We start from the raw sequence: 12,053 nt of genomic DNA on the forward strand, positions 1-12,053 counted from the left end.
TCTCCTACCGTTTCCCTTGAATAGTTTACTACTATGTAATATAACAAAAACCTTAGCCACAGCAACGCTTGGCCGGTCTGCTAGTTGTTTATAACTCTGAGAGGGTTGATAATAAAAATATATTCATTTACTATAAATATTACATTTAGTTTATGTTATTGTATTTAATAGTACACGATCTCCGACGGAGTGAAGGTTTCTTCCAAATTGTTCTATTTGTCTCTTATCTTTGCTTCTTTTCCAATCTTTCCCCGCTTTCTCTTTGCAGGATTTTGGTGAGCGTCTTCTCTTTTTTCTTCCCACTGGGCCATACCAAGTACGGGTCTTTTTGACCCATGTTATTTTCGTATTACAATGTTTTTTACTTTTTCTTTAATTTGGGCTAAGAATAATGATGTGATAATAGTTCTTGTTTGCCCAGAATTGAATACTTCTAGATAAAAAATGCTCAAGACAGTAAAATCTGGGTTTGCCCCAGTATACTCCGGTATACCTAATACCGGAGTATACTGGGGTAAGAAAGGGTTGAGAAGAGTATTTTATTTAACTAAGAATCATTATAATTCAACGTATTTTTATAAATTCATGTGCTTTATTATTACTTCACTTATTATATTGTATATTGTTCCCTTACCTTGTGCAGCATACAGAACAGTATAACCAATCAACGAGCCCGCCTGTTTGTGGTGCGGTATTGGTTGCCAACTCACGCGCAGCGCTGTTGATGTCACACCACCGCATTCGACTGATGTTGGGCCTTCCTCGGGAGCTGTTATACAAATTAAAAAAACGTGTGGTATTCGGGTACTGCCGCGGTAAAGCTAGCATAGCATTTTTCATCAACTTATGCAATTATATTTTTTTTATGGAGTATTTTTTTCTTTGATATTAATTTAAGTTATTTCTTTGTATTTAATTCAATGTACCACTCTACCAGACTCAGATTAACACGCAATCGGCCGCGCTTACGCTACGTCACCGATCTCATCAGAGAGATGTGAGACGCAGTATGCGTTCTGTCCCGCTCTAACGCATATTGGCCGCACCTATATTACGTCATCGTTAAGTTTATGTTAGGTTGTTATTTTTGTTACGGAATTTTTTGATTCGGTCGCCGCGAAAAAATCTATGCAATAGCTCAAAAATTAATTTGAAATATTAAATAAAAATGAATAGTTAAATATCTAAACAACGAGCCTTTGCTAGTCTCGTCTTGACATTAGATTATAGTTTTTTTCGTACTTAATTATCTTTCGAGACGAGTATTAGTCATCTATGCCTAACACTTTTCCATTAATTGATCTTAACTGTTGCCTTACGATATTTCCCTTCACTGTTTGAGGGAGGATAGCTCACACAGAAAGGACATCCACTTGCGTATAGACCCTATAATCAAACCCTGATAATAGCCGAGGGGTCTTCTAATAATTGACGAACATACATATAAAAAACGTCAATTATAATCAAGTCTAGGCAAAACAATCCACTAATTAAATGAAGCAAGATAAAAGTTTATTATCAAAAAAATGAAACTCATTATGAAGATAATTTTCAAAGACTGAAAGCGAAAACTTGAAAAAGCGAACATTAATTATGTTTCAACTGAACGGAATAATTAAAATTAAAAAGGTGAGAAGCAATTAAGACTCTCGATAGGGAAAAATAATATAGCTTTTGTTAAGGTAGAGGGAATTTGAATTCTCAAAAGATAATTTAGACTTGTGAACTTTTTTCCATTACTTGTTGGCGTTTTAAGTCTGTTCTCTTCACATACTAAAACTATTATTATTTTTGATTTGAATTTGGAATAATTCGCTTATATATTTTTTAATTCACAAAAAAATATTTTCACAACGAAACAGGTGATTGGGAACTGGGTGATTGATACTGATTTCTGTTTTCCACGGTGATTCGAACTGTTGTTGTTGTAAGATAATTTGTGTTTTGTTAGGTAAAGTCAAGTCAAATCATTTATACTATAAAAAGGTACTTTCAAAATCGAATTACAAGTTTAAAATATTAAAAAAATTACTAGTTATCCGTTTCAAAAAGTAGTTTCATATGGAGGACAATGGGAAAGAAACTCCATACTCTTTTAAAACTAGATCTTTTAAAACTTAACTAATTTATTAAGTAGATACATGGTGCTCACATATTCACAAAAATTGCAAGTATAGATTTTACATTTTTATTTATAAATAAGACCTACCAATGGCAATTCCTAAGTAATCTACGAAATGGTTAGAAACATTCTACAGAGTAGGCCTGGTTGGTTTAGTTTCGTCCTTTGAATTTTAATGTATCTCGAAAGGTAGATTCTATGGTAACTTCTTACAATTCTACTGGTAGTAGTGAGTGTAATTCGATATTTCTTTTCGGCCCATGTAAAATCACAATTTTGTTTCTAATGTTGTTTATTGAATATGAATAATATGTTTTATTATTTGTTTATATCATCACGCCTATTTCCCGTAGGGGTAGGCAGAGACGGATTGGTACGGTCACGATATACCCCTCTCGCTTCCACTTTCATGCTCGTTGGTTTTGGGTACTTTTAACTAGTAGTTCCTTCTCTAGTACCTCCTGGATTTGGTCCTGGTACGACTAGACCTACCCAACCCGACTTCACCATCATCGGTTGCCTTGTATATCCTAATTGTTAACCGCTTTTTGAATATATCTACATACATATATTAACAACATATAATATATATTTTTTCATCGCCTACAAAACAAACTTCGTGATTTCTGACAATGACGGAATAGTTACGCGAGTGGCTATGGCAGCTTCTATTTTTAATTTTGTATAGACTTTTATTTTTTAAACAACTATTTTAATAGTTTAAATTACATTCTTGATGTAGATTGTTATTTACTATAGTAAATAGTGTCTCTTGCTTACGCGGAAAAACAAAAGTTACCACGTTTTAAATTGCTGTTTAAATTCATTGGAAGGAATGCGTTTATCCTGATTTAAAATAAATTATTTTTCATCAATGAAATAGAATTTATTAGAAACTACTGAATTTGGAAATTTATAATTTAACCCGTTTTTGTACAAAAAAAAATTAATTATTCCATAAGTGTTTACAGTCAAAATGAAAAAAAATGTGAAGAGCCTTTTTTTAAATATCTAAACAGCCTTGATAACGATGCAACAGAAAATTTCTTGAGGTAGACTTTAAATTAAATTTATCCACACAACTTTACACATATTACTTAGTTACTTTAGTTACGTCATCATCATGTTTTTGTAAATTTTCTGTCTGTGATGGAAAGCTGATGACCTGTTACCACAGGACTTCTGTAGACCTATTATAGGCACCAGTCTCTCACAAAGATGGTTAATGCATGAAAGTGAATACCTGCAGCATATTAAATTCAATATCTTTCTATCGAATTAGTAATTACTGTAAAGATAGAATAATGATATGGAATAAATAAATATTGTGAAGTGGAAAATACAATTTATTATTATTTTAATAATATACAGTAAGCAAAGCTTTTATTCTAGCCATACAAGTCAGCCAAAATATAACATGAGTTGGTACAAAAATTGGTCTACCATTAAGGGGAAATTAATTAATTTAACGTTAATTGAACAAATATTGTTTGGAAGTGGAAATGTGTATGAAACTCTTGCAGTTTCGAAAGGGGCTATTTTGCACTCATTAGCTCTCACTCATACGAATTATTGGCCTAAATTTACAAGTGTTTGGCACAGTTCCCTGTGCAGTGTAAAAATTTTAGCTAAAAAGTTTGTAGATAGATATTTTATACTTTCATAATCATTTTTGATTGCATATTTTTACTTAATATTTTACACATAAAGTGTGTAATATTTTACAGAGCTTATAATAATAAAGTACTAATAATTAATAGATTTTTTTCTTATGTTCTAATGTAATTGTGTACGTGTGCTAAATTTGTGATGTCATATTTTCTTGTATTTTTTAGGCATACACATTGTTTTAGAATCCGGCCGGTTAAATTCCATTTGACAGCTTGTCCTTGGATATAAGCCTCCTCAAAAAGCTTCCACTCTTCTCGGTGTCTAGCTTTTCGTAGCCACATAGCTGCTCTACTTATATCCCATCATTTTATAAACTTTACAAATTTATATATAAATGTTTAGCATGAAACAATGTTGCAAAAAGGAACTGAAAATTCATAGACAAGCTGAAATTTCCTACTCTGTGATTTGAACGATGCTACAAGCTTCGAGTTAAGTAAAATTTGCTTATATGCACGAGCTTTACGTAATGGGTTTAATATAAAATGTAACAAGGCTTTGAAATATAGTACTTTGTTTAGCTATTAACAGATTTAATAAATATATAGAATAGAATTTAAAAAAATACAAGAGAAAATGTTGGCTCATAGTAGTACTACGTGGCTATATGTTATAATAAAATATTTATTTTATTTTATTTTATTTGCTTAGTGGTATTCCTACAGCAACTTACAAGTTGGTACTATACTATATTCAAAAAAATACACTTTACACAAGAGCCAAAAATGGAATACACATTTAAACATACACAAAACACAGTTACACCTAAACAAATACAAAAAATACAAAGAATATATGTATGTATGTATGTAAATCCTAAATTCTAAGATTCATAGTTCATTACAACATATTTATTATAAAGGAGGAATAACAAAGCCATTCTATCTAATAAAGGATACTAGAGTTTTTATATAATTTCTTATGCATTTTTTAGATACATTAAATATTTCTATTTGCTGGTAATTTCTATTATAATCTCAAGGTATACGATGCATGACTGTATTGTATTGTATTGTGTGAAGAAGGGGCGTGAAAATATAAAATATTGTCCATACTTTCAAGTTACTATTTACAAATATACTTGCTAGTGTAACATACCTCCTTCCCTTGTGTCCTCAAATAAGGCTATAGAGAATGGCCCATTCCCAGCACTGTTGAAGGCTGCTACGGACACAGCGTACCTGTTAAAACACGTTTATTAGTCATTGCTAAATAAAGGTAACTTTCAGTTTTTTTTATAACTGTCCAGATTTTAATGTAAAAATACCTTAGATATAGTAATAGACTGTCGTGGCTAAGTGTTCAATTTTATATCCTGGAGCTAATAAAACTCAGTTTTCTATCGCGCAGCCCGGACATACAACGACCAATATTTAAGCCTTGACCTGTTTAAGCTATCGCGGAATATGATTAAAAGGAGTATTAAGAATATCCATAGCGCAAAATCACCTGCATCATGAGCATACCCCACATACACACCTTCACGTACTTACCCTCACTTTTACACCATCACACAACAGCCAAATTAGGTATTATTTAGTTGAATGTATAGAATAATTTTGTTTTTTGTTTGTTTGATTTTGTATATTTTTGAACCTTTTTGTATTAAAATGTATTATGTATTCCATTTCTGGCTATATTTTCAGTGTAACTGTTTGTTATTATATATAATTTATGTTAGCTGTAGATTACGAAATAAATAAATAAATAAATAAGTTTGGGAACCCATTAGTTCCGGGTTATAATATCCCTTTTCAATCTGTCTAGTGTTTATAAATAAATACTCAATATATTACCAAGAACGCATACAGTTAAATTTCACGTTTTTATACAAGCGATAAAATAGCATTTCAACTTACTCTTGGAAAGTCAGCAAATACGGATATTCAATTAAAATTATTCAGAGAGATGGAAAAATTTATTGTATTAATATTTTATGTTCAACAGATTTAAATTGAATCGCAAATAATACTGTTAACCTGAGTTATTATCTCCTTCGTGTCTCTTCAATCAATTCTAGAGTTCATTTTTTTTAAAGACAATTCACACCAATTGACCTAGTCCCATGCTAAGCTGGTGAAGCTTGTGTTATGGGTACTAGGCAACGGATATACATACATATTATAGATAGATAGACATATAAATACATATTTAAACACCCAAAACCTAAGCACAACACCAAATGCTCATCACATCGATGTTCGTCTCAGCCGGGGATCGAACCCGGGACCCATGGATTCGCAGTCAGGGGTACTAACCATTAGACCAATGAGTCGTCTCACACTACTTAATTATTACAACATTAAACTTGTTTTTAGTCGTAACAGAATAGTAATCATATATTTTTCTATTGCAAATGTAACAAGCCTAACTCCTAAATGTATGTATATATATATGTATTTCAACAACTAAAAAGATACGAGTATAGAATCTTAATTATTTCCTCGCTCAACGAATAAGTATCGCAATACAGCGAGGAAATGCTGCCAGCGTTAAAGGTGCCACAGGGAACAAACTTTTTAAATTTCTTTTTATTTTCTTTTTACTAATTTTTAATTATTATTATCTAGGTTAAGAAAATTATAAATACTATAAAATATCTGCATTAAGTAATGCGGAAGTAATTAAAACAGAAGTTAGTAATAGTTTTTAGATTTATAAATTTTGATGTCAAAGAGTCTATCTTGTTGGCTCCTGATGATGATCGTCAATTGTTTTAGTTGGCGAATTAATGTACATTACAAAAATTAATTTGAACTAAAATAGCCCAATACATTCTATACAATGACATAAAAGACGTTTAAAGCGATAAACTAAGAAAGTAACAAACCTCACTCCTTTTAGAAGTCCCGTAATAATGGTCTCTTGTTTAGAATAAACAGAAGTTGTCTTTATTATCTTGTCGCTGCTCTCTGGGGATTCTGCGACAAAGGTTTAAACGTTACTTAACTGCCACTTAACTGAGATAACGTCATTGTTTTAGTTGCGATATATCCTATTTATATTGTTATGTGATCTACTTGTTTATCGAACATTATAAAATTTTAAGTTTATAAAAATACTAGCTGACCCGGCAAACGTTTGTTTTGCCATGTTTATTATTTCTAGGTACATTTTTTTGGCTCAATAAAAATAACTATCTACAATAATAAAAAATGGGGGTTGATCGTAGAGGGGTGAAATTAGGAGTTGTATGTATTTTTGTATGTTGTATCATAAAAAAATAAAAACAAATAAAAATTCTAAAAAATAAAATAACAAATTTGGGACACTCCTTATCACTTAGGAGCTAGAATAGATAGTAGCCGTTGCTCACATTTACTGAATATGCATAAGAAAATCATAAGAATCGGTCGTTCCGTTTTGGAGGAGTATGGGAACGAACATTGTGACACGAGAATGATATATATTTCAGTAACTTAAGCGATTTACACACTACAATATTTAATTATAGGTAAGTAGTTTTACTTTGTAATTAAACACTATACAATACTCCAGGGTACTTGTAGCTCTATATACGAATCAGAATAGCATAGGCTCGCATTCCCAAATGTATTTGAAAATCTTAGAAAAATACCAAAGCCTTCGATTTATATGATAAAATGTGTGCCTTAACAGGGAATGCTACATGATAACGTAACAAATTTAAACTTGGAATAATTTCTAATCAGACTCTTACTATTACAATTTACAGATAAGAAAACATAAATAAGATTTTCATCATCAAATAATTTATTATCTATACGTGTAAGCCAAAACTATTTACAACTTAAAGAGAAGTTAAAGTCTATATGGAGAAGACGTCTTGTTTATATACAATACATTAATAAAATAAATATTACAAAAATATCACATTGTAATGTGTTAAACCAGTTTTTTTTATAGAACGGGGGGCAAACGGGCAGGAGGCTCACCTGATGTTAAGTGATACCGCCGCTCACGGACACTCTTAATGCCAGAGGGCTCGCGAGTGGGATGCCGGCCTTTTAAGAATTGGTACGCTCTTTTCAAAAAAAGATAAAAAAAAAGAAAAAAAAACTCTAAAAAAGTTCAAACATATAAATTTTGTGAACTATGGTAATTTCCTGACCACTAGGCCCACTTGTATTAATACTTTGTCCATACCTTTAAAACCAGTAAGTTGTGGCACAGCTCGTACTCGATAACCGAGAATCATTCCATTATGAGTATCGGTAGGTGGAGGTAGCCATCTTGCAAGTAACTCTCCGGGCGATGACGTCTGCTCCAGTTGCACATTGAGGGGTGATGAAGATGGAGCTGAAGGATGAAGGGTAATAAATTTTTTTTATAATTTTTTTAATAATTTTTTTTTAATAATTTTTTTTTATAATTTTTTTCCTTGTTTCCTATTTTTACAGTAACTTAATACTAATACAATAGAAAACTAAAGTAAAACATAACATAAAAATAACAAGTAAAAACATAAAAACCTAAACCATTTTATAACTAATTATAAATAATGAAATTCTTGTGAATTCAGCCAGTGTGCAACTAAATATATCCGTCTCACTGATGAAAAGTAACAAGTTATTTAACAATTAAATTAATTAATGTAGACCTTAGTACAGAAAGACGTCGCTTTTCATTTGCGTTTGAAAACATTCGTGCGTTTCCTACGAATGTTGAAGTGTTTTTTTCGATAGACCATTGTCTATAAACCATCTTAAATCATTATTTAAGATGGTTTATATTTATAATACATGCTTATAATCATAGAGAAAAGTTGACAATCATAATTAAAATAGTATATATTTCGTTTATGTGCAAATATTTAAATCAAACAAATAAATGATTCATAGCAAATAGTTTTATCATCAATCGGGTCCATTACAAGCTTACGTTTTTAATATTATTAAAGTTTATTGAATATAAAACTTATAGCATTTTTTAGTAGTATAACAAGTCTTACTCGCTAGCAAAGATATAATTCTCAAAATTTGTTCAGGTTCTGTGCTAAAACTTATTTACTGTTTAAGTCATAATATATTCCTTTATTTATTTATTAAGGCACATAGTACGTTATAAATCGGGACAGTGGCAGACTTTTGAATTAAACTTTCGTTGTATCCACCGATTAAGTCTCCCTGACTGCGTGTATCTGCGTAAAATCAAAAACTACAGAACGGATTTTTGTACGGTTTTTACCAATAAACAGTGATTCCTAAGAAAGGTTTATTATATTATCATTAGAATTTTGTGTAAATTGCATATAATTATTATTATTAAAGAGTTATAGCACAAAAACTAAAATGCACATATTCAACGCGGGGAATTCGGAAGCTTGTGAGCAATAAAACAACACTTTTCCGAATTATTAATACACCTAATTTTAGGGCAATAGAACAACGGAATATATAACCTTTATTTGCTCCAATTAGACCTTTAAATCTTGTTCATAGACGCCAAGGGACAAATTAAAAGGGCTCGTCTTATCGTTAGAACATTGTGCGGCAACAATAGGATTTATTTGATATATTGCTATCCCGAAGCGAACTACTGACATTGATAAATTAAGATACGGCGGAAGGCGAAATCTCGCCGCCTGAGACTCCTTGAAATATTTAGTTCCAAGAGATTCACTGCTGTTACTATAAATGAAAAATGATATTGGAAAGCGGATATACGTTTCGTTACACGGCAATATTATACAATTAAATTAAACATACAGGCAGCCCTCGTTTCAAGTTACGTCGAACAATGTTTTGACACTATTCCTCAAGCATACGTCATTTGTTTCGATTTCCGGCATAGGAAAAATCACCTGTCTTGTGCAAATTTGGAGAATGTCATGACATTTTTTGAAGAAAATGATCCTAGTTTTGAGAGAAGTTTCAACGTTAATAACAAAATTTGTGCAGCCTATCAGTGTTACCAAGATCTGTACGATAGCAAGAAGAAAGAAGCGAAGCAATCTAGAATTGATAGTTTATTTACGCCAAAAGTTTAATTTATTATTTCTCATTACATATTTTGATTACATATTAAACTTTTATAATTATTATTAAAATTAATAACACAAAAATACCAAAAATAACTAGCTATTTCGTAAGTGCATATATAATTATTTAAAGAACTTTTTTTACATCTAGTCATTTCTTATTTGGTCCGTTGTACGTTATGTCCTGGCTACTTAAGCCAGCCTAGCTCCATTTAGAAGTGTCCTGAGCATTTCACAGGCCTCACGGAGCGACCTCGTTGTTCCGAGGATTTCTATTGGAAGGGTTACGTCTGACTGTTTCTTCTGCGCTCAAACAGCCTCTGGCTAAGCACTGTCTGTCGCGCCAAGGACCAAAAGGTGTTTACTAAGTATCTTCTTATCAAATCTTACATTTCTATAAATCGTTTCGTAATTTTACGCTTTATATCATCTCTTCTTACCTTCTTCAGCTGTGGTGAACCTAACAGGCACACTATAAGGGCTCAGGTCAGCTTGGTTCCCGCCTGCTACTCTAGCTGAATATCCTGTTGCCGCTTGCAATTGTTCTATGTCGACTGTGTGACGTATTTCATCCGATCTGTTCAATTTAAATAAAGTGTCAATAAATGTGATTTTCAGGTTTTAAACACATGCAATACTAAAATCTTTATGAAAGTTTCTTTCGAATCAGATATTGAGGCTATTTATTTATTTACAGGTTACTTTTATAGAAAACCTAATAACATAATACATAAAAATTATAAGGGATGGAACTGGCGACCTTATCAAGCGATACCTTCCAGAGAACATTAGTAAGGAAAAAAACTAAAACAAGAAATATGATGGGTAAAGTGCAAGAAGTGCATAACCAAATCTTATAAAAAAATTATAGAACCTTAATCTAAAAAAACAATTTTTTTTTTAATAAAAATAAACTAAAAACCTAATCTCACGGTTTCATGAACTGCAAAGCAATTGTAAAGAATGAGAAATACGATATCAATAGGATAATTGTGTATTCAGATTTACGTACGTAACGTATACGAAGTCACAATCTGTAATAACATTTTTGTATACAAAAACCTTATTATAGTAAGTGATAAAACTAAAATCAAATGTTCTAAATTAAATCGGCATTTTCTTAAACTATGTTTGAAGTAAGATAAGTACGCCAGCCTTCTAAATTTTCCAAAGCGAAACATATTGTTTGGTCAGACATCAAGCGCTGAAACTGCTGACTATACGCCACATACAGTACTGTACTCGAACTTTAAACTTATGTAAACGCTTCTTGTTGTTGTAATAAACCGACACCTTATTGTCTCCTGTAGGCTAGGAGAAGTTGGCGTAGTGGTTTCAGCGTACAACTCTCGTACTGTTGAACGTACTGTACTGAGATCGTAGGTTCTAACCCGGCTGTGCACCAATTGACTTGTCACTCTGTCTGTGCGTGCATTCAACACTAGCTCGTACGGTGAAGGAAAAAATCCTAAGGCATTAGACCCAAAAAGACGACGGCGGGTGTTAGGCCCAGAAGTCTAATCACGTACTTGTCTGTTTAGAAAAAATAAATGATTACGACACAGAATAGAAGATAGAAGGAATCCCTGGTTTTTATACGGTCCACAACTCGATAACATTTCTAGTGCCTTAATATAAATAAGGTATCATCTACTATAATGCTAAGGGATATCTTGCTTGTTGCTCACCTGGTAACATTAATAGCCCGCGCATTGTTCCACGATAATCGCTGCGTGTTCGTTATCTGTATAGTGTAGTATTGAGCCAGTGAACGCGTTGTGTCTATCCAGGAAAGCCGTACTGACCGGCTTTTGACTGAGTCCACTGATAAGTCACTTGGAGGTAATGGCGGTTCTGATAAAAAAAAATCGGTTGTCTGTAAAGTCGGTTTACTGACGATAGTTGAACGTGACAACGTCACGAATCGCTCACTCAAGTAGGAGAGAGACAGATGTCGAACGCTGAAGAGCGCGGAGTCCGATTGTGCCTCTCTGTCGCATCGCGCTCTCGCTTGCACTTCAAGCCTTAAATGGAACGCCTCAGAGCGAGGTAACGCCGCATGAGTCATGTTTTTTCGTGCGTGCAGCCGGCTCCATCGAATTATAAGACGTTGTCACGTCAAAAATAAATATTTTACAAGCTTGTTTATTGAATGATTATAAATTTATAATGTAGTACAAAGTGTTTCTGTAAACACTTTGTTAACAACTGTCTAACGTGCAAATGAGTTTCCTTTTTTTGGCACTAGGTGCGCTAACCCTAGTATGTGCTAATAGAAATGTAAAATAGTGTAATGCAATA

The 12,053-nt window shown here is 32.4% G+C and overlaps 1 protein-coding gene across 1 annotated transcript in view; it reads right to left on the bottom strand.

The window, feature by feature from the left end:
- The window catches only part of LOC125059068 (Down syndrome cell adhesion molecule-like protein Dscam2), a 75,785-nt gene that overhangs the window by 34,093 nt on the left and 29,639 nt on the right, over nucleotides 1-12,053 (bottom strand). Inside the window, exons 14-19 of the mRNA XM_047663267.1 lie at nucleotides 11,441-11,606; nucleotides 10,193-10,329; nucleotides 7,919-8,071; nucleotides 6,624-6,714; nucleotides 4,892-4,974; nucleotides 635-769 (exon numbers count right to left, since the gene is read on the bottom strand). Of these exons, the coding sequence (XP_047519223.1) occupies nucleotides 635-769; nucleotides 4,892-4,974; nucleotides 6,624-6,714; nucleotides 7,919-8,071; nucleotides 10,193-10,329; nucleotides 11,441-11,606 (765 nt within the window). The remainder of the gene's footprint in view (nucleotides 1-634; nucleotides 770-4,891; nucleotides 4,975-6,623; nucleotides 6,715-7,918; nucleotides 8,072-10,192; nucleotides 10,330-11,440; nucleotides 11,607-12,053) is intronic.

This window comes from Pieris napi, chromosome 19 (assembly GCF_905475465.1).
Source record: "Pieris napi chromosome 19, ilPieNapi1.2, whole genome shotgun sequence".
Taxonomy (NCBI): domain Eukaryota; kingdom Metazoa; phylum Arthropoda; class Insecta; order Lepidoptera; family Pieridae; genus Pieris; species Pieris napi.